General features: G+C 47.8%; 1 protein-coding gene across 1 annotated transcript in view; it reads right to left on the bottom strand.

Annotated features, from left to right (window-relative positions):
* The window catches only part of LOC144752897 (uncharacterized), a 58,391-nt gene that overhangs the window by 5,016 nt on the left and 29,097 nt on the right, over positions 1-24,278 (bottom strand). Inside the window, exon 2 of the mRNA XM_078640722.1 lies at positions 9,357-9,668. Within this exon, the coding sequence (XP_078496848.1) occupies positions 9,357-9,668 (312 nt within the window). The remainder of the gene's footprint in view (positions 1-9,356; positions 9,669-24,278) is intronic.

Below are 24,278 nucleotides of genomic sequence, written 5' to 3'. Positions count from 1 at the left end.
AGTGAAGATGACATACCTGTAAATGCCCTGTGTGTATGTGAAGATGATATACCTGAACGTGTCAAGTGCGTAAGTGATGTTGCCATAAATGCACAAGCCCTGTGTGTAAGTGACCCTCACATACCTGTACAAACCTCGTGTCTAAGTGAGCCTGACCTACCTATACATGCCCTGTGTGTAAGTGAAGATGACATACCTGTATATGCCCAGTATTTAAGTGACCCTGACACACCTGTACATTCCCTATGTGTAAGGGACCCTAACATACCTGTACATGCCCTGTGTGTAAGTGACCCTGACATACCTGAACACGTCCTGTGTGTAAGTGACCCTGACATACCTGTGCATGTCCTGTGCGTAAGTGAACCTGACACACCTGTACATGTCCTGTGTGTAAGTGACCCTGACATACATTTACAAGCCCTGTGTGTAAGTGACTGACATACCTGTGCAAGCCCTGTGTGTAAGTGACCCCGGCATACCTGTACATGCCTTGTGTGTGTAAGTTAACCTGACCTACCTGTATGTGCCCTATGTGTAAGTGACCCTGACATAACTGTACATGCCCTGTGTATAAGTGACCCTGACTTACCTGTACATGCCTTGTGTGTGTAAGTTAACCTGACCTACCTGTACATGTCCTGTGTGTAAGTGACCCTGACATACATGTACAAGCCCTGTGTGTAAGTGACTGACATACCTGTGCAAGCCCTATGTGTAAGTGACCCTGACATACCTGCACATGCCCTGTGTATAAGTGACCCTGACTTACCTGTACATGCCTCATGTGTAAGTGAAGGTGACATACCTGTACATGCCTTGTGTGTGTAAGTTAACCTGACCTACCTGTACATTCCCTGTGTGTAAGTGACCCTGACATACCTGTATATGCCCCGTGTGTAAGTGACCCTGACATACCTGTATATGCCCCGTGTGTAAGTGACCCTGACATACCTGTATATGCCCCGTGTGTAAGTGACCCTGACATACCTGTATATGCCCCGTGTGTAAGTGACCCTGACATACCTGTATATGCCCCGTGTGTAAGTGACCCTGACATACCTGTACATGCCCCGTGTGTAAGTGACCCTGACATACCTGTACATGCCCAGTGTGTAAGTGACCCTGACATACCTGTACATGCCCAGTGTGTAAGTGACCCTGACATACCTGTACATGCCCCTTGTGTAAGTAACCCTGACATACCTGTGCATGTCCTGTGCGTAAGTGACCCTGACATACCTGAACACGTCCTGTGTGTAAGTGAAGATGATATACTTGTGCATGCCCTGTGACTCAGTGAAGATGACATATCGTTACATGTCCTGTGTGTGAGTAAAGATGACACCTGTACCTGCCCTGTGTTTAAGTGACCCTGGCTTCCCTATACATGCCGTGTTTGTAAGTGAAGATCACATACCTGTTCATGCCCTGTGTGTAAGTGAAGATGACATACCTGTACATGGCCTGCATGTAAGTGAAGATGACATACCTGTACATGCCCTGCGTGTAAGTGAAGATGATATACCTGAACATATCAAGTGTGTCAGTGATGCTGCCATACATGCACAAGCCCTGTGTGTAAGTGACCCTCACATACCTGTACATACCTCGTGTGTAAGTGTACTTTACCTACGTATACATGCCCTGTGTGGAAGTGACCCTGACATACCTGTATATGCCCAGTATGTAAGTGACCCTGAAACACCTGTACATGGCCAATGTGTAAGTGACTCTGACATACCTGTGCATGTCCTGTCTGTAAGTGACCCTGACACACCTGTAAATGTCCTGTGTGTATGTGATGCTGGCATACCGGTACAAGCCCTGTCTGTAAGTGACCCTAATATACCTATGCAACCCCTGTATGTAAGTGACCCTGACACACATGTACATGTCCTGTGTTTAAGTGACCATGACATACCAGTACAAGCCCTGTGTATAAGTGACTCTGACATACCTATGCATGCCCTGTTTTAAGTGACATTGACATACCTGTATATGCCCTGTAAGTAAGTGAAGATGACACACCTGTACAAACTCTGTGTGAAAGTGACCCTGACATACCTGTACATGCTTCGTGCGTAAGTGAAGATGACATGCCTGCACATGTCCTGTAAGTAAGTGAAGATGACATACCTGCATATGTCCTGTGTGTAAGTGAACCTGACATACCTGTACATGCCCCATGTGGAAGTGACCCTGACACACCTGGACAAGCCCTGTGTGTAAGTGACCCTGGCATACCTGTACATGCCCTGTTTTAAGTGAAGATGACATAAATGTACATGCAGTGTTTGTAAGTGAAGATCATATACCTGTTCATGCCCTGCGTGTAAGTGAACCTGACCTACCTTTACAAGTCCCGTGTGTAAGTAAAGATGACATACCTGTTTATGCCCAGTATGTAAGTGCCCCTGACACACCTGTATATTCCCTGTGTGTAAGTGACCCTGACATACGTATACATACCTTGTGTGTAAGTGAACCTGACCTACCTATACATACCATGATGACATACCTGTACATGCCTAGTGTGTAAGTGACCCTGACACACCTGTGCATTCTCAGTGTGTAAGTGACCCTGACATACCTGCACATGCCCTGTGTAAGTGACCCTGACATACCTGTACATTCCCTGTGTGTAAGTGACCCTGACATACCTGTACATGCCCTGTGTAAGTGACCCTGACATACCTGTACATTCCCTATGTGTAAGTGACCCTGACATACCTGCACATGCCCTGTGTAAGTGACCCTGACATACCTGTACATTCCCTGTGTGTAAGTGACCCTGACACACCTGTACATTCCCTGTGTGTAAGTGACCCTGACATACCTATCCATGCCCTGTGTAAGTGAGCCTGACATACATGTGCATTCCCTGTGTGTAAGTGACCCTGACATACCTGTACATGCCCTGTGTAAGTGACCCTGACATACCTGTACATGCCCGGTGTAAGTAACCCTGACATACCTGTACATTCCCTATGTGTAAGTGACCCTGACATACCTGCACATGCCCTGTGTAAGTGACCCTGACACACCTGTACATTCCCTGTGTGTAAGTGACCCTGACATACCTATACATGCCCTGTGTAAGTGACCCTGACATACATGTACATTCCCTGTGTAAGTGACCCTGACATACCTATACATGCCCTGTGTAAGTGACCCTGACATACATGTACATTCCCTGTGTAAGTGACCCTGACACACCTGCACATGCCCTGTGTAAGTGACCCTGACATACATGTACATTCCCTGTGTGTAAGTGACCCTGACATACCTGTACATGCCCTGTGTAAGTGACCCTGACATACCTGTACATGCCCTGTGTAAGTGACCCTGACATACCTGTACATGCCCTGTGTAAGCGACCCTGACATACATGTACATTCCCTGTGTGTAAGTGACCCTGACATACCTGTACATGCCCTGTGTAAGTGACCCTGACATACCTGTACATTCCCTATGTATAAGTGACCCTGGCATACCTGCACATGCCCTGTGTAAGTGACCCTGACATACCTGTACATGCCCGGTGTAAGTAACCCTGACATACCTGTACATTCCCTGTGTGTAAGTGACCCTGACATCCCTGCACATGCCCTGTGTAAGTGACCCTGACACACCTGTACATGCCCTGTGTAAGTGACCCTGACATACCTGTACATACCCTGTGTAAGTGACCCTGACACACCTGCACATGCCCAGTGTAAGTGACCCTGACACACCTGCACATGCCCTGTGTGTAAGTGACCCTGACATACCTGTACATGCCCAGTGTAAGTGACCCTGACATACCTGTACATGCCCTGTGTAAGTGACCCTGACACACCTGTACATTCCCTATGTGTAAGTGACCCTGACATACCTGTACATCCCTATGTGTAAGTGACCCTGACATACCTGCACATTGCCCTGTGTAAGTGACCCTGACACACCTGTACATTCCCTGTGTGTAAGTGACCCTGACATACCTATAGATGCCCTGTGTAAGTGACCCTGACATACATGTACATTCCCTGTGTAAGTGACCCTGACATACATGTACATTCCCTGCGTAAGTGACCCTGACATACCTGTACATTCCCTATGTGTAAGTGACCCTGATATACATGTACATTCCCTGTGTAAGTGACCCTGACATACATGTACATCCCTGTGTAAGTGACCCTGACATACCTGTACATTCCCTATGTGTAAGTTACCCTGACATACCTGCACATGCCCTGTGTGTAAGTGACCCTGAGATACCTGTACATACCCTGTGTAAGTGACCCTGACATACCTGTACATGCCCTGTGTAAGTGACCCTGACATACCTGTACATTCCCTATGTGTAAGTGACCCTGACATACCTGTACATGCCCTGTGTAAGTGACCCTGACATACATGTACATTCCCTATGTGTAAGTGACCCTGACATACCTGTACATGCCCTGTGTAAGTGACCCTGACATACCTGTACATTCCCTATGTGTAAGTGACCCTGACATACCTGTACATGCCCTGTGTAAGTGACCCTGACATACATGTACATTCCCTATGTGTAAGTGACCCTGACATACATGTACATTCCCTGTGTAAGTGACCCTGACATACCTGTACATTCCCTATGTGTAAGTGACCCTGACATACCTGCACATGCCCTGTGTGTAAGTGACCCTGACATACCTGTACATACCCTGTGTAAGTGACCCTGACATACCTGTACATGCCCTGTGTAAGTGACCCTGACATACCTGTACATTCCCTATGTGTAAGTGACCCTGACATACCTGTACATGCCCTGTGTAAGTGACCCTGACATACATGTACATTCCCTATGTGTAAGTGACCCTGACATACCTGTACATGCCCTATGTGTAAGTGACCCTGACATACCTGTACATGCCCTGTGTAAGTGACCCTGACATACATGTACATTCCCTATGTGTAAGTGACCCTGACATACCTGTACATGCCCCGTGTAAGTGACCCTGACATACATGTACATTCCCTATGTGTAAGTGACCCTGACATACATGTACATTCCCTGTGTAAGTGACCCTGACACACCTGAACATGCCCTGTGTAAGTGACCCTGACATACCTGTACATTCCCTATGTGTAAGTGACCCTGACATACCTGTACATGCCCTGTGTAAGTGACCCTGACATACATGTACATTCCCTATGTGTAAGTGACCCTGACATACCTGTACATGCCCTATGTGTAAGTGACCCTGACATACCTGTACATGCCCTGTGTAAGTGACCCTGACATACATGTACATTCCCTATGTGTAGGTGACCCTGACATACCTGTACATGCCCTGTGTAAGTGACCCTGACATACATGTACATTCCCTATGTGTAAGTGACCCTGACATACATGTACATTCCCTGTGTAAGTGACCCTGACACACCTGAACATGCCCAGTGTAAGTGACCCTGACATACCTGTACATGCCCTATGTGTAAGTGACCCTGACATACCTGTACATGCCCTGTGTAAGTGACCCTGACATACATGTACATTCCCTATGTGTAAGTGACCCTGACATACATGTACATTCCCTATGTGTAAGTGACCCTGATATACATGTACATTCCCTATGTGTAAGTGACCCTGACATACATGTACATTCCCTGTGTGTAAGTGACCCTGACATACCTGTACGTGCCCAGTGTAAGTGACCCTGTACCTGTACATGCCTTGTGAGTAAGTGCAGATGACATACCTGTACATGCCCTGTGTAAGTGACCCTGACATACATGTACATTCCCTATGTGTAAGTGACCCTGACATACCTGTACATGCCCTGTGTAAGTGACCCTGACATACCTGTACATTCCCTATGTGTAAGTGACCCTGACATACCTGTACATGCCCTGTGTAAGTGACCCTGACATACATGTACATTCCCTATGTGTAAGTGACCCTGACATACATGTACATTCCCTGTGTAAGTGACCCTGACATACCTGTACATTCCCTATGTGTAAGTGACCCTGACATACCTGCACATGCCCTGTGTGTAAGTGACCCTGACATACCTGTACATACCCTGTGTAAGTGACCCTCACATACCTGTACATGCCCTGTGTAAGTGACCCTGACATACCTGTACATTCCCTATGTGTAAGTGACCCTGACATACCTGTACATGCCCTGTGTAAGTGACCCTGACATACATGTACATTCCCTATGTGTATGTGACCCTGACATACCTGTACATGCCCTATGTGTAAGTGACCCTGACATACCTGTACATGCCCTGTGTAAGTGACCCTGACATACATGTGCATTCCCTATGTGTAAGTGACCCTGACATACCTGTACATGCCCTGTGTAAGTGACCCTGACATACATGTACATTCCCTATGTGTAAGTGACCCTGACATACATGTACATTCCCTGTGTAAGTGACCCTGACACACCTGAACATGCCCTGTGTAAGTGACCCTGACATACCTGTACATTCCCTATGTGTAAGTGACCCTGACATACCTGTACATGCCCTGTGTAAGTGACCCTGACATACATGTACATTCCCTATGTGTAAGTGACCCTGACATACCTGTACATGCCCTATGTGTAAGTGACCCTGACATACCTGTACATGCCCTGTGTAAGTGACCCTGACATACATGTACATTCCCTATGTGTAAGTGACCCTGACATACCTGTACATGCCCTGTGTAAGTGACCCTGACATACATGTACATTCCCTATGTGTAAGTGACCCTGACATACATGTACATTCCCTGTGTAAGTGACCCTGACACACCTGAACATGCCCAGTGTAAGTGACCCTGACATACATGTACATTCCCTATGTGTAAGTGACCCTGACATACCTGTACATGCCCTGTGTAAGTGACCCTGACATACATGTACATTCCCTATGTGTAAGTGACCCTGACATACATGTACATTCCCTATGTGTAAGTGACCCTGACATACATGTACATTCCCTATGTGTAAGTGACCCTGACATACATGTACATTCCCTGTGTAAGTGACCCTGACACACCTGAACATGCCCAGTGTAAGTGACCCTGACATACATGTACATTCCCTATGTGTAAGTGACCCTGACATACATGTACATTCCCTATGTGTAAGTGACCCTGACATACCTGTACATGCCCTGTGTAAGTGACCCTGACATACATGTACATTCCCTATGTGTAAGTGACCCTGACATACATGTACATTCCCTGTGTAAGTGACCCTGACACACCTGAACATGCCCAGTGTAAGTGACCCTGACATACCTGTACGTGCCCAGTGTAAGTGACCCTGACATACATGTACATTCCCTATGTGTAAGTGACCCTGACATACATGTACATTCCCTATGTGTAAGTGACCCTGACATACATGTACATTCCCTATGTGTAAGTGACCCTGACATACATGTACATTCCCTGTGTAAGTGACCCTGACATACCTGTACATTCCCTGTGTAAGTGACCCTGACACACCTGAACATGCCCAGTGTAAGTGACCCTGACATACATGTACATTCCCTATGTGTAAGTGACCCTGACATACATGTACATTACCTATGTGTAAGTGACCCTGACATACCTGTACATGCCCTGTGTAAGTGACCCTGACATACATGTACATTCCCTATGTGTAAGTGACCCTGACATACATGTACATTCCCTATGTGTAAGTGACCCTGACATACATGCACATTCCCTGTGTAAGTGACCCTGACATACATGTACATTCCCTATGTGTAAGTGACCCTGACATACATGTACATTCCCTATGTGTAAGTGACCCTGACATACCTGTACATGCCCTGTGTAAGTGACCCTGACATACATGTACATTCCCTATGTGTAAGTGACCCTGACATACATGTACAGTCCCTATGTGTAAGTGACCCTGACATACATGTACATTCCCTGTGTAAGTGACCCTGGCACACCTGAACATGCCCAGTGTAAGTGACCCTGACATACATGTACATTCCCTATGTGTAAGTGACCCTGACATACATGTACATTCCCTATGTGTAAGTGACCCTGACATACCTGTACATGCCCTGTGTAAGTGACCCTGACATACATGTACATTCCCTATGTGTAAGTGACCCTGACATACATGTACATTCCCTGTGTAAGTGACCCTGACACACCTGAACATGCCCAGTGTAAGTGACCCTGACATACCTGTACGTGCCCAGTGTAAGTGACCCTGACATACATGTACATTCTCTATGTGTAAGTGACCCTGACATACATGTACATTCCCTATGTGTAAGTGACCCTGACATACATGTACATTCCCTATGTGTTAGTGACCCTGACATACCTGTACATGCCCTGTGTAAGTGACCCTGACATACATGTACATTCCCTATGTGTAAGTGACCCTGACATACATGTACATTCCCTGTGTAAGTGACCCTGACACACCTGAACATGCCCAGTGTAAGTGACCCTGACATACCTGTACGTGCCCAGTGTAAGTGACCCTGACATACATGTACATTCCCTATGTGTAAGTGACCCTGACATACATGTACATTCCCTATGTGTAAGTGACCCTGACATACATGTACATTCCCTATGTGTAAGTGACCCTGACATACATGTACATTCCCTGTGTAAGTGACCATGACATACATGTACATTCCCTGTGTAAGTGACCCTGACACACCTGAACATGCCCAGTGTAAGTGACCCTGACATACATGTACATTCCCTATGTGTAAGTGACCCTGACATACATGTACATTCCCTATGTGTAAGTGACCCTGACATACATGTACATTCCCTATGTGTAAGTGACCCTGACATACCTGTACATGCCCTGTGTGTAAGTGACCCTGACATACCTGTACATTCCCTGTGTAAGTGACCCTGACACACCTGAACATGCCCAGTGTAAGTGACCCTGACACACCTGTACGTGCCCAGTGTAAGTGACCCTGACACACCTGAACATGCCCAGTGTAAGTGACCCTGACACACCTGTACGTGCCCAGTGTAAGTGACCCTGTACCTGTACATGCCTTGTGAGTAAGTGCAGATGACATACCTGTACATGCCCCGCGTGTAAGTGAGGCTGACACACCTGCACATGCCCAGTGTAAGTGACCCTGACATACCTGTACGTGCCCAGTGTAAGTGACCCTGACACACCTGCACATGCCCTGTGTGTAAGTGACCCTGTACCTGTACATGCCTTGTGAGTAAGTGCAGATGACATACCTGTACATGCCCTGTGTGTAAGTGCGGCTGACACACCTGCACATGCCCTGTGTGTACATGAACCTTGCCCCACCTGTCCATGGCCTCCTGCTGCTCCTATGCTCAACGCTGACTCGGAGACACAAACTCACCAGTGAAGATGAGCGCGACCACAAGCACCGGCTCCGACGAGTTGTTGCAGAGGGTGTAGAGGCCTTGATCACTCCTGGTTGCGTCATCGATGACGATGCGCTCGTCATACAGCTCCTTCCGGACCCGGTCAGCGAGTGCAGGGCTTTGCGTCGAGACGGCCCCGTCCTCCAGAGTAATGAGGGGGTCTCCGATGCAGCTGGGGGCGGGGCCCCCCACCCGCATCACCGTGGCTGACGTCATGTTCAAGGTGGGGATGAAGAAGGGAGACCCCTCGGGGATGTGCACGGGCCGAAATGCAGGAAACGGAGCACCTTTGAGGGAACAGAAAACAAAACACCATTTATTAGATGAAGAACAGTGAAAGAAAAGAGCTGCCTGTGTGTTTGGAAATGAAGCGAAAAGTGAGGTCGACTTCAGGGCGCTACAATGGTGAGATAGAGATGGTGGGTGGGGAGGAGGGGGGGTGGAGGTGGAGGGGGCTTCCTGGTTCCTGAGAGTAGGGGCGGACAGAAGGCCATGGACGCAGCGCTTCAAAGCAAAATCAAAACTGAAGCAGTGATGAGCAGGGGCTCTGGAAGCATTACAACAAATAGAACAAACTATTCAAGAATTCAATAACCACAGTAAACTACTAAACTACTGTGGAAGTTATTCCACAATTGAATCATTTATGTGCATTCAATTTCGTTTCAACATTTGACTTTATGTGCGTAATATGAAGTTATTGCAATTGAGACAAAATCATTCTTGTGTGTTTTCCTGGCTTAGGCTACGTTAGGCCTCAGTTAGGCCTCAACGCTATCGTTATAAAATGGCTGCCGGATCCAACGGCCACATGCATCATTGTAGGATTTTGCAATTCCTAAATTGCAAAAATTAAGGAATCGCAATTTAGGAATTGCAAAATCCTATGAATCAAGAAATCTTTAAACTTTATGGCCCACATGCATCAAGCATTTTTGCAGTCGCAGACGGTGCGATTCCTTAAAATCGGCCGTTTGCGAATGCAAAAGTGCTTGTTGGGATGCATCATGCCATTTTAGAAGTCGCATCTTTTTTACGATTTCTAAAATTGCATTAGCATTTAAGAAATCGCAATTGTGCGATTTCTTAAATGCTATGCATCATTGTAGAAAAATATTCTTTTTTTAAAATTGGAAGTGCAAATTACCACGAAGTTCAACTTCGTGGTAAATTGCGAAATTGATTAAATATGCACAAAAATGCATTTTTTAAACTGTAAAGTTACACACACACATGTCCTTAGGACATGTGTGTATGTAACTTATGCTGAAAAGTACATTTCAGGGGTGCATGGGGGGGTCCTTTGGACCCCCCCCTGCACCCATGAAATTTTCTAAGTGCCACTCGCAATTTCCATTGACTCCTATGGGCCTTTTGGCCCATAGGAATCAATGGAAATTGCGAAAATTAAGTTAAGAAATCGGTATTTCTTTGGGATTCGGTAAAAAATGCGATTTTTACCGAATCCCACAAGAATACCGAAAATATTGATGCATATCATTTTGCATTTCTTAATTTACGATTCCTTATTTTTCGCAAATTAAGAAATGCAAAAAGACACAATGATGCATGTGGGCCTATAGGATTTCTTAATTTTCTGTATTTGCGATTCCTTAATTGCGAATCGCAATTAAGGAATGGCATTACATTGATTCCTATGGGCCTAGAGGCCCATAGGAATCAATGCCTTTTTGCATTTTTTTAATTTGCGAATCGCAATTTGTTGATGCATTTCAAGGGTGCTGAGGGGGGTCCAAAGGACCCCCCCCTGCACCCTTGAAATTTTTTTTAAGTGCAAGTTTCACACACACATGTCCAAAGGACATGTGTGTGTGTAACATGACACTTTCAAAAATGCTTTTTTGAGCATTTTTGAAAGATTTCGCAAATTAACACGAGGGTCAACCTCGTGTTAATTTGCACCTCCTATTTCCGAATTCGCATTTTTAAAAAAAATTCATGCATTGCATTTAAGGAATCGCACAAATGCGATTCCTTAAATGCAATCGCATTTTTTTAAATGCAAAAAATTGCGGTTCTTTAAAAATTGTTTCATGCATACCAAAAAGTGAATTTGGAATCGCAAACGGACGATTTTTCTGATTCGCACCGTTTGCGACTCCAAATTCACTTGATGCATGTGGCCGCATGTGTTCAATTTATTTAACCCCTTGCGAGCTCGTGATGGAACCATTCCGTCACAAGCCACGGTGGGGCTGTGCTGGTGACGGAATGGTTCCGTCACGGACCGACCGCCGCGTCTGCGCGGCGTGTTCTATTGAACAGGCGGGGCCGTGACGGAACCATTCCGTCACAAGCACAGCGCCACCGCGTCTCATGACAGATTGGTTCCGTCACGAGCATGGCGGTGCCGCGCGCCCCCCCGCACCCTAGCGCCACGGCGGAATTACCGCCGTGGCCAATGGGTTAATGGAAAGCTTGCTGTAGGAAGCCTTTTGTTCCTTTCCACGGCTCTTCCTGCGAGCACACTCTATTGCATACATTCATGATTGTTTTCTGTTGTTTATGTAACTAGTTTGTTCTGACAGCTCCAGATTGTGCTAAGATTGGAGGGTTATACTACATTTTAGAATATTTCAGTGTCATTTGTTATAATCACCATACTTTTGCTCACTCCATGCTGACTTTGCAGTTTATATTTTCATATAAAAGAAATGGCTATAAGCAGGGCCGGACTGGCCCTAGCAGGCACCGGGCAGTTCCCCAGTGGGCCCCCAGGGTGGGGTCTGATTTTGGGCCCCCAGTGATCCGTTTGGTTACAGGGCAGTTTTTGCAGCATAGCTGCAATATCGGCCCCTGTAACAAAATAGGCCGCAACCAGCCCTGGCAAACTGCTCGGCCGCACCCTCAACCCGCCCGGGGGCCAGCCAAGCACTTTGCCAGGGCAGGTTTTGGTTCCCAGTCCAGCCCTGGATATAAACCCCTGAATGTGGGGGGGGGGGGTTGGGCTACTGAACATCGAGGGATTCTGCTACTGATTTTCGGATGATTTATTTCACAGTTTAGACATAGTTTATTTATATGATCTAATGATAGCTGTATTTTTTCTGATTTTAACAGCCTTCCTGGCTTATGGTTTTCTGTGCCTGATTGATGTATTGAACTGACCAAGCTAAAGTTCCCTCTGTATTCTATTTTAAAATGACTTATAAACCGGTTAATATAGAAAAAGTTGACGTGGTTATAAAAAAGATACATTCATTTATGTGAACAAAATCGCATCTTTATTAATGAGTGTGCCCGCTGTGAACTCCCTTTCATCCCCCACTCACAAAGACGCAGTCAGGCAGGCATTAATGCCTGGGCCCAAGGTTATTGATTGATAGGCCACAGATGGGGTGGCCCAAAGCTGGCAGACAAATGCATGCTCAGGAAACTTTAGATCTATCCCACAGGGAGGCGCAGCAACACTACAATGGACAAGGGAGATTGGACCCAATAAAGCACACGTGGCCGCAGGGGTATGCGTGCTCCTAAAACACCATAAAGTCAAATACCACGTGAGTTAGGCACACACAGCCAATCAGAACACAGCACATGCAGTGATCACGCGCTCCCCATGCTGGACATCTGGATACGTTATCCACTGGCCACATTGTGTCCACGCAAGGTCAAGGCCCACCTATTTTATCCATTAGACAATTCATTTATAACTCCAAGGGCAGCAGCTTGCATTTTTCACAAAACAAGGACCGCTGGAAACATTTATTGCCTCGGATGAACTGTATATAAAAAAGTCACCGATCAATTGTAAATTGAGACAGTTGTCCGACCCTGTGCTTGTACCTTTTCTCCCAACCACTATGTTTTATTAAACAAACTGTTCCAGTTTTGCCAAATGCCTCTTCTCCCTTGTTTTTTTGAAGGTATTTCATGTTCAAGCAACATTTTGCTGAGCCAACATAGGAGCTGATTGGTACCTCCAACCCGAGTGTAGCCAAAGGAAAGAGCCCCCACCTGGATGGATTTATTTTGTGTATCAAGGAAGGTGAGAAGAAACCACAATTGATTGGAAGTTCTGCTGAATCTGCAAGACGGAGGTCCTTCCTGAAGCAGCCATCACGGAGGGTAAGAGACCACATCAGAACCTCAGTAAAGCATTTGGCATGTGATAAACTGCGTAAAAAGATAACCTGAGTGCCCTGCCGCCGACAGAATCTGGCATATTTTGTGTTTTATATGTCCTAGCTGAGTAGTCATAAGGTGGCCGCGGAGGTGAACCTGCGGAAGTCATCTTTTTTTGATAGTCAGCACACTAGGAAATGTGAATATTTTTTGTATATCCCTGGATGACTCCCAGGAAGCTATTCTTTTAGCTAGATTGGCACCTAAATCACATTTTTTAGTGTAAAATGTTTTCTCATCGCCACTGGTTTCTTAGCACTGGGTGTATCTGAAAGTAGTAAGGGGTTTTAGTCACTAGGGCCACTGGGCGTAACACAGACGGTACGCTATTTCCACTGGGGGTGACACAGATAGTACGCTTGGCACCTGGGTGTGATACAGGGTGTGATTCAGATGTCAGGGAAAAAGATTTCAACCTGGGGAACTAGGTGTACCTTGGGTGTGGCCAGGAGGGGCTTTGGTTACCGAGTTATTCCTTTTTCCACATCTGTTACTATTACCTTTGTCCCGTAGCAGATATTGGCAGACTATCAGGCTCACGTAGTACTGTGTACCGTGCAGAGCTTTACTTGTTTGCAGGATAGCGCGTGCTAGGAGAGGGCTAAGACATTTTGAACAAAGCAATCATTTTTTCTGTCACCTTTCTTAAGTTGGTGTAATATTCATGTGATGTTATGGTGCTACTATTATTGCAAACTGCATTTGTACAAGAGTTGATTAGACACTGTCCTAAACATTGCATTTGTCTTGTATATGTCTCAATACTTCATGAGTTTGCTGTAATTTCTTGCAAACCATATTTGGTGCAAAAAGTTGATATCGTTCAGATATTGTTTTTTTGGAAGTTGCTCTTTTTACCTTTGTTGCAACACTTCTTATGCATTTTCTTCTGTGTTTTTTTTCTGTGCATTGTCTTCTGTGTGAATTGTTCAAGTTGAATTGTTTGATGCATCTGTGAATAGCGTTGAGCTCATAGTACGTACAATTGTAAGAATGCACAACGTACGTTTTTCACTATGATTAGAGCAAACAAAAATCCCCCATGGATTCCAAAATTAAAACACATGAAAACCCGGTTCCCCACACAGGTAAAGAAACGTGATAGGTTTTGCCAAGAATGGCACTCGCATACAAAGGCACACAGCTTTCCCTGGGCCAAGGAGGGAACATTTGACACTAACGTAATAGAACATATTAAATGACACATAAAAACGAAATATCCAGGTCAAAAGAGAGATAGGAGAGAGATATTACTAGAGTTATGGGCCATCTTTGAAGACGCCCAGAGTGATAACCCTATAATAACTACAGCAAATAATGCATCAGCCCCACCCCCACCATATGCAGGAATGGAGGTGCTCACACCAGCTTCACCCGCATTAGGATATTCCAATCCGCCAATAGTGGGAGACGATGCTCCCCAATGAAAGACTGACAGTTAGGCCCAAGGACGAGGAACCAGAAAAGCCAGCAAGTCCAGAGGCTTCCGGAACAGCCCAAGAGCCTTGGGAAGGTCCTAAAAGGTTACCTCCCCCTGTCTACCATGCCCAGCACATAGGACCTCAACCTCAAACCAAGCATGCACCCCCACTCGTTCAGGCGAGCATACACGCATGACAGGGAGGTTTGTGAAGGTTCTAGAAGGCAATTCAGCGAGTGGGGGTGAGGAAGGGAATTCCACTCCCCTGGAAACTGATGACGAGGGTGAGGCTACAGGATTTGCCAAGGCAGCTGAGGAGTTTGACGGAAAAGTCCTCCCGAAAAGAACAGCACCTAGCTCAAAGACAAGGAGGCAAACCAGCCAGGGTAAGAAAGAAAGGTGTGAGCTAAGAATAGAGTCAAAAAGAGCACGCACCCAGGAAGTGCCACAAGAAAACAGGCTTTTAGCAGACATCAGAGCCTCACCAATCGGTCGACAAAGGAGAGGGGCCGGCCTGGAAATACAAGAGCAAGCCAGCCTGGAACTAACCCATCCAAGATGCAGGAAGAATAAGATGGCGCCCATGCGTGCACACTAGGGGAGCTGCGTTGAGGACATGCGCTGCTTCACCTGAATACACAACATTGACAAGTTAACCCAGAGGGAGATTATAGCAAGAGAGGAGGTGAGATCTTTGCGCTTCCGCTCTGCCACCTATTAGCCTACAGGACTGAGGAAAGAGCCCAATATGACAGACCTAGGACAAAGGAAGGCTCATTTGAGCCAGAGGACACGGCTATAGCGGAGGACTTCCTCCAACATGGAGGAGGAAACCCCCAGTGAAGCTTCCCCTACATGCAGGAATGTCTAAAGAGATGGAACACCATGTTAGAGTCACCTGAAATAAGAATGTACCCACTACTGCAGAGGGGCACAGCGGGGATCATGTATTTGTCATGGGCTCTGATGGATAAAGAGGGGTTAAGGACTTGGGGCCATATGTATCAAGGAACCAATTTACGATTCTGTAATAGTGATTTTTAAGAATCGCTATTTCAGAATCGCAAATTGGTATGTATCAAGAAAATAGCAATTTTTTAGGGATTTCTTGATATTCCTTAATTGCGAATTGCAATTAAGGAATACTTTCCCATTCATTTCTATGGGCCAGCAGGCCGATAGGAAGGAATGGGAATTTTTTCTCAATTTGCGATTCGCAATTTGCTAATCGCAAATTGAGAATAATTTCAAGGGTGCAGGGGTGTCCAAAGGACACCCTTTTGCACCCCTGAAATAAGCATAGGTGCACATGTGGTGCACATACATGCCCTAAAAGCATGTATGTGCGTCACATGGCACTTTGAAAAATGCAAAAATGGGCATTTTTTAAGAAATTCTCAAATTACCACCAACTTGAAGTTGGTGGTAATTTGCGATTCCTTAGGCACAATTTGCAATTTTTTTTAGCTTCATACACTGCATTTAAGGAATCGCAAAATTTGCGATTCCATAAATGCAATTGCAAAATAAGGAATCGCGGATTTTCCTTCATACATCCCATTTAGCAAATTCGCATTCGCAATTCGGCCTTTGCGAATGCGAATTTGTATGATACATATGGCCCAAAGTTACCGTTGTTGCTGGATGGAGCAGGGACATGGATTTCATGCTTCAAAGAGAACACTACAGGAATCTACCTAGCAATAGGTGACATTAAAAGTCTGCTAAGTAGCCATATCAGAGAACAGACTAACACGGTGTTCACCCAAGCTCGCATCCCAGCAATTATGCTAACGACACTGAGCAAGACAGGCCGCATTTAATTAATTCAGACACGAATAAGGACAGCCCTGAAAGATGTTCCCTGAACGCCCTGATGTGGAAGGGTTAATGGCAAAGACTATGAAGCCAGGGGAGAGTATAATTGATTTCTTGAATAGAATGAGGGAACGACGGGCTCAAGAGACAGGACAGGCCTGGACCGGTACGGGCCCACGAGTTGCAGTCGTTTACAATATTCTTAAAAAGGGGTTACTGCTGGACATGGCCCTTTTTAGGGAATTTCTCTAAAACTTTAAGGGGCCTATTAGCAAGTAATAGCGATATTTATCGCTAAACGTGGTTAGCGATTTTTTTTTTATCGCTGGATATTTTAGCTGAGAGCTGAGATTGTACTAAAATATCCAGCGATAGCGGCGACATGCGAGATTATCGCTGTGAATCCCTCAATATTCTCGCATTAACGCCAATGGGGGCTTAATCTGATAATCCACCCCCCATTGACTATACAGGTAAGTCAACTTTTTAGCAGGTGTTAGTTTATAGCGATAATCGTGCTTAGCGCGATTTTTTTATCGCTTCGCCTGCCTTGCTAATAGGCGATAGCTGTGTTTTCAGTCGGCAACAGTTTGGGTGCGCTCACTTTGCATGTCATTAGCGATAAATATCACTGACATGCAAAGCGGGCCCCAAACCTGTAGCTATCGCCTGAAAGCTGCCCCTAACTGCTGTTAGTGACAGCTTGCTAATAGGGCGTTAAAATATCACCGCTTTAGCTGGAAAAAGTCCAGCTAAAGCGGCGATATTGCCCTTGCTAATATGCCCCCAAGATTTTTTTCCTCTTGGTTTTTGTTGATTCTCTTTTTGTGGCCTTAGGACTCTCTGCACGTTCCCTCTGTAATGCGCCCTTCCTTCACATGCTAGGTAGTGATGCTTACTTGATCGGTTTAGGTGTTGTACCTGTGAGTGCCCTGTAAAAAGGTACACCACGTACCCGGGGCAGGTACTGCTCTGGCTAATAGTGGGATGCAACACTGATTGTGCCACCCACCAGAATAGACTGTCAAACATGCATCAAACATGTATCAGGCATGCCACTGCAGGCCTGTGGGAGCGCAGTGGCGTTTAGGATCAGGGTGGCATCTCTCACTCCTTTGCCATCCCTGAGTGGGCCTTCCCCTACCATGAGATGCCCCCAGGGTGAGCCCTGAGGGACGGAGCAAGTGGCAGGTGAACGGTCGGGCAGGTACACATGGGTGTTCCATGCCCAGGTAGTGAATAGCGCCATGTGGGTTTTCCTTACATGGGACGTCGGCTCTTCCCATGAGACACCACTGGGGTTTTTCTGATTCTCATTTAGTGGTCTTAGGGCTTAAGGCACTTTGCCACTGAAAATGCAGTATGAAAGTGTGTGTGCCCTTCCTACAGGTTAGGAAGCCATGCTTACTGGCTGTTTTTAAACATGTCTCAAGCCGGCAATTGCAGGCCTGTGTGTGCTCACCTGCACCTATGATTTTTTTTTTAAACCTCGTTTTATTGCCAAAAAAACAAGTTACACATCACATTAGGCCACATTGACATTACACCAATAAGTATCCGTTTTCTTCCTGTAAGAAGGCATATATTTGAGTATTTCTCATTGGTACTGTATCAATATTTTATACTCCCTTGAGCAAGCATTTTAATCCTCAGCTTCATCAAATATTGAAAATCTACTCTGGGCAATAGGGGCTGTGCATGGGAGTTCCCTATACTCATTCCATTTATTGCATATCTTTCCCCACTTGTGTGGGCAGCCTCTGTTTACGTAGATTGTCTTTTCGGCCACCATGCACTAATCTACATCTCTCTCCCACTCTTTTATGGATAACGTTGCTTCCGACCCCCAGTTTCGAGCTATATTTCTTTAGTCAATCATAAATCCCAATGTTACGGCAATCTGTTCTCCTCTACCCAGATCCGTTGCATCCCTTATTTTGAGCAAGCCCCATTTGGCCGATAGTTGCAGTTTTTTTTCATACACCTCTTTCAATTTTTGTGGTATTCCCTCCCAATAGGATTGATTTTTCGGACAGTTCCATATTATGTGAAAAAAGGTGCCCTCCTGACCGCAACCCCTGTGACATAGTGGGTACGAACGCGTCCCCATCTTAACCAGCGTGGCACATGGTCTATATATCTTGTGCAATATTTTCAGATGAATTAGATGGAAGCGGGACATAATAGCTACCTCTCCAGGGGAGGCGAGGGCCTCTGGCCATTCTACTTCTTGTATATCAGGGATATCTCTTTCCCAGTTTTCTCGTAATCATGTTCACCTATGATGTTTTTGAACATGTGTCAAGCCTACCATTGAAGGTATGTGTGTGCGAGTGAATGCTCTTACGCTCAGGTTGGCCTTTCTAAACCTGGCCACGCCTGAGGGGACCTTTCCCTTCATTAGAACACCACTGGGAAAAGTCTTGAAGGCAGGGCCTGACTGGGAACCAAAACCGGCCCCGGCAAAGTGCTCGGCCGGCCCCCGGGGGGAGGTCTGAGCTCTTTGCCGGGGCCGGTTTTCGGCCGATTTTGTTGCAGGGGCGATTTTGCTGCTATGCTGCATAAACGGCCCTGTAACAAAGACTGCCCCCAGGGGCCCAAAACCGGCCTCCACCCATGCGGCGCACCAGGGGATTGCCCGGTGCCCGCAACGGCCAGGCGGGCCTGCTTGAAGGATGAAGCAAGTAGTGTACTAAAGGCAGGACAGATACTTGTATGTTCCCTGCCCAGGTAGTGAAAAATACCCATGTCTGTCTTCACTACCTCTGAGCTTTGCTCTTCCCATAGGTTAACATGAGGGAATGGCTGAAGTTACTTCAGGCTGCAATCGTGGATTACAGTGGAGCAGCCTCATCATGTTTCCTATCATTGGATTCACAATGACAAACCCTCTCCTGTGGTAAAGGTGGAATTGTCACTAGTAGCTTAGAAATACTTCTTCTAGAAAGTGGGCATCGCTCTGCTCTAAAACTCTTTGTGTGCATTTAGTTGACTCCAGACCACACTGGAGGCTGGGGGAGCACGTCTGTGCATTCCCCAGGGACAGCTATGAGCATTGGGCATTCAACTGGAGTGACAGGCCTCTGCCGTTTGATGGCGTGGCTGGATAGATTGGAGGGAGAGGTCTTGACACTTGGCCTCTGGAGCCAGATCATGTCCTCACTAAAGATTAGGATCTGCATTCCATGGCCTCACATATGTAGTTCAAAGGTAAACCCTCTGAACCACCCGTACCGTCAAAGGCTCACTACAGTATAGCTACTGGTGCCATGTGTCTTCAGGGCAGAGACACACTTGAATGTAGGACCGGCGATCCTTGAACTACGTGGTGCACACGCCAGAGGAACCTGTTGTGCACGAGGAGGATTACTGCCATTGGAAGGGACCGTGTACCCTCCCTGAATAATGGCAGCAAAGACGACAAAACAAAAGTAGCTCTTCACTGCAAAGTCTGTAAAGTGAGGCTGATGTGTTTGGATGTGAATAAAACCAATCTGGCCACTTTGCAACCACTCTGTCTTGCTTTATTTAGTTTTGTATTTATTTTTCATATTTAAAACCTTTTATTTCTCTCCCTCCCCAGGCTGCACTTTGGAATAGAAAAATGTCAGAAAAAGGGCATTTCCTGCAAGAGTGTTTTACTTTTTTGGATCCATTTCACAGGGAAGCAACTAAATGAAAGAAGGAAAGAGAGGTTGTGAACCGTTTTTTCAAGTCACTGTGTTCAGTAAGTGAGGAGCAAGACAGAAAGAGAGGGAATATTAGGAACAGAGAGGGGGCAGCTGCCAGCACAGAAAAGAAGAGGACATTGTCCGTGTCTTCTCTGGGCAGTGAGGAAGAGACAGAGTCCTTTTCCTTCTCTGCCCACCCGCCCATCCACAAACGTCCATGAAAGCAAGCCGAGCATTATCTGAATGCCTTGGATATTTCTGTGGGCTTTGGACACAGTTTTTTAAAGAAAAAGCAGGGGAACGGGTTCTTTTTAATAAAGGAAGTAGGGGCACGCCGTGCTCTTTCGATCCCGCCCACTGCGACCACTGTGTGCAGCACATAAAGCGCCTTGCTGCACCCAGGCCACCCTCGGAGCACTTCATGAGGTGAGCGGTGCTGTGAGGTGCTATAGAGAGTCTCGCCTCACACAGATTGCATGAGTTGTGCCCTCGGGGTGTCCTTCCAACGAGGGTCCGGTCTAGGTCTCTCTAGGTTACCCTCACACTCACCCATGGGACCCTCACACTCACCTCGGGGTCGCCCTCCCTACCCTGGGTCCCTCACACTAACCCTCTGGATTCCTCACACTCATCCAGTGCCCCCTCAAACTTACCTGGAGGTCTCCCTCCTCTAACCAAGGTCCTTCTGGGTCCCCTCACGCTCACCAGTTGCTCCCCTCACACTGCCCACACTCACGGGCCTCCCTTCATTCACACGGGGGCCCCTCACATTCACCCAGGAGTCCTCTCAAATTCACCTTGTGCTTCCCACATACTCACCTGTGGATCCCTCACATTCACTCGAGGTCCCTCACACTCAGCCGGGGCTCGCCACACTCACTGGCCCCCTTCATTCACACGAAGGCCCCTCACACTCACCCATGGGTCCCTCACATTCACTCGGGTGCCTCACATTCACTCGGGTCCCTCACACTCACCCTTGAGTCCCTCACACTCACCCGTGGGCCCTCACATTCACTCGAGTCCCTCACACTCACCCTTGGGTCCCTCACACTCACCCGTGGGCCCTCACATTCACTCGGGTCCCTCACACTCACCCGTGGATCCCTCACATTCACTTGAGTTCCTTCACACTCAGCCGTGGGTCCCTCACATTCACTCGAGGTCCCTCACACTCACCTGTGGGTCCCTCACATTCACTTGAGGTCCCTCACCCTCACCCGTGGGTCCCTCACATTCACTTGGGTCCCTCACACTCACCCTTGGGTCCCTCACACTCACCCGTGGGCGCTCACATTCACTCAGGTCCCTCACACTCACCCGTGGGTCCCTCACATTCACTCGGGTCCCTCACATTCACTCGAGGTCCCTCACACTCACCCGTGGGTCCCTCACATTCACTCGGGTCCCTCACACTCACCCGTGGGTTCCTTACATTCACTCGAGGTCCCTCACACTCAACCGTGGGTCCCTCACATTTACTGGAGGTCCCTCACACTCACCCGTGGGTCCCTCACATTCACTCAGGTCCCTCACACTCACCTGTGGGTCCCTCACATTCACTCTGGTCCCTCACACTCACGCGTGGGTCCCTTACATTCACTCAAGGTCCGTCACACTCACCCGTGGGTCCCTCACATTTACTCGAGGTCCCTCACACTCAGCCGTGGGTCCCTCACATTCACTCAGGTCCCTCACACTCACCTGTGGGTCCCTCACATTCACTCGGGTCCCTCACACTCACCCGTGGGTCCCTTACATTCACTCGAGGTCCCTCACACTCACCCGTGGGTCCCTCACATTTACTCGAGGTCCCTCACACTCAGCCGTGGGTCCCTCACATTCACTCAGGTCCCTCACACTCACCCGTGGATCCCTCACATTCACTCGAGGTCCCTCAAACTCACCCGTGGGTCCCTCACATTCACTCAGGTCCCTCACACTCACCCGCGGGTCCCTCACATTCACTCGAGGTCCCTCACACTCACCTGTGGGTCCCTCAAATTCACTTGAGGTCCCTCATACTCACCCGTGGGTCCCTCACATTCACTTGAGGTCCCTCACACTCACCCGTGGGTCCCTCAAATTCACTTGGGGTCTCTTACACTCACCTGTGGGTCCCTCACATTCACTCAGGTCCCTCACACTCACCTGTGGGTCCCTCACATTCACTCGAGGTCCCTCACACTCACCCGTGGGTCCCTCACATTCACTCGGGTCCCTCACACTGACCCGTGGGCCCCTCACATTCACTCGGGGTCGCTCACACTCAGCCGGGGCTCTCCACTGCCAATGGGGATCCCTCACTCTCACCAGGGGCTCACCGACCAGTCACACGGAGGTCCTTCCTCTCACGGTCATCCGGGTGTCCCTTCACAGTCACCAAGGGTTCCCTCATCCTCATCCGGGGGACCCCGGGCTCCCCCTGCAGGAGCCTGAGGCCATGAGGCAGTGCGGGAGGTTCATGTCGGCGGGGCCGGGGCAGCATCCGTCCACCTTCGCCGCTGGGATTCCCGTCCACCCTGCTCAGAGCCCTTATACAGGATGGACAGACTGACAGAGCCCTCCCACAGGACGGACAGTGCCATGAGCGGTGGATGCTCTGGGGCCTCACACAGGACGGACGGACTGACAGAGCCCTCCCACAGGACGGACAGTGCTGTGAGCGGTGGATGCTCTGGGGCCTCACACAGGACGGACGGACTGACAGAGCCCAACAGGATGAACTGTGCCCCTACACAGGACGGACAGACTGACAGACCCCTCCCACAGGACGGACAGTGCCATGAGTGGTGGATGCTCTGGGCCCTCACACAGGACGGACAGACTGACAGAAGCGCTCACAGTATGGACAGACCCCGCCCACACGCAGGACAGACTGACTGTGCCCTCAAATAGGATGGACAGACTGACAGAGCCCAACAGGATGAACTGCGCCCCTACACAGGATGGACAGACTGACAGACCCCTCCCACAGGACGGACAGTGCCATGAGTGGTGGATGCTCTGGGCCCTCACACAGGACGGACAGACTGACAGAAGCGCTCACAGTATGGACAGAGCCCGCCTACACGCAGGACAGACTGACTGTGCCCTCAAATAGGATGGACAGACTGACAGAGCCCACCAGGATGAACTGCGCCCCTACACAGGATGGACAGACTGACAGACCCCTCCCACAGGACGGACAGTGCCCTGACTGGTGGACGCTTTGGGGCTGGGCCCTCGGCATCCCCCCCTACCCCCCAGTGACACAGCAAAGAAAACCTGTGTAAGAACTGTACCAGGGGGAGTGTCCTGTGCCGACAAAACAGGGGGAGGGGTGGTAACGGGGGGGGGGTGAAACAAGGAACAAACCTTCCTCATACCAGGGTGATTCTTTTGCACCAATATAGACTCGCACAACCGGTTCATCTGGAAATGCGGAGGGGCCCGGGGCCGGCATTGGCTTTAACTGGTGACAGAGTTATTCTCACAAAAGCTTGTCAGGGAGTTTCCAGCCGAGCTGTGATGTGTTTGCTTTTAAAGAACAGTTAGAAAAAAATGCCTCTCTCTACGTAAGTCTCAATATTACTAAAATGTATATTTTGAAGCACTTTAAAAAAATCTTAAACCTTTTTGCACATTTTGTAGCAGCTTATCATATACGGTGCGTAATGCAAATAAAACAAATAATGACATATATTCACAGCGCTTTCTATCACAGACTGAGATCTCAAAGCACTATACACAGGTCGCTATTCCCCACTGCACCAACCAGTCTTTACTTCTGTGTCTCTCTGGTTACACAGACCGACCTCGAGTAATAGTCTGTGATAGAGGTTTCGTATTGTACCATAGTG

Source organism: Lissotriton helveticus, chromosome 5_1 (genome assembly GCF_964261635.1).
Source record: "Lissotriton helveticus chromosome 5_1, aLisHel1.1, whole genome shotgun sequence".
In the NCBI taxonomy this organism is placed as follows: domain Eukaryota; kingdom Metazoa; phylum Chordata; class Amphibia; order Caudata; family Salamandridae; genus Lissotriton; species Lissotriton helveticus.
The sequence above is the reverse complement of the archived record's forward strand: the minus strand, read 5'-3'. Positions and strand labels throughout refer to the sequence as shown.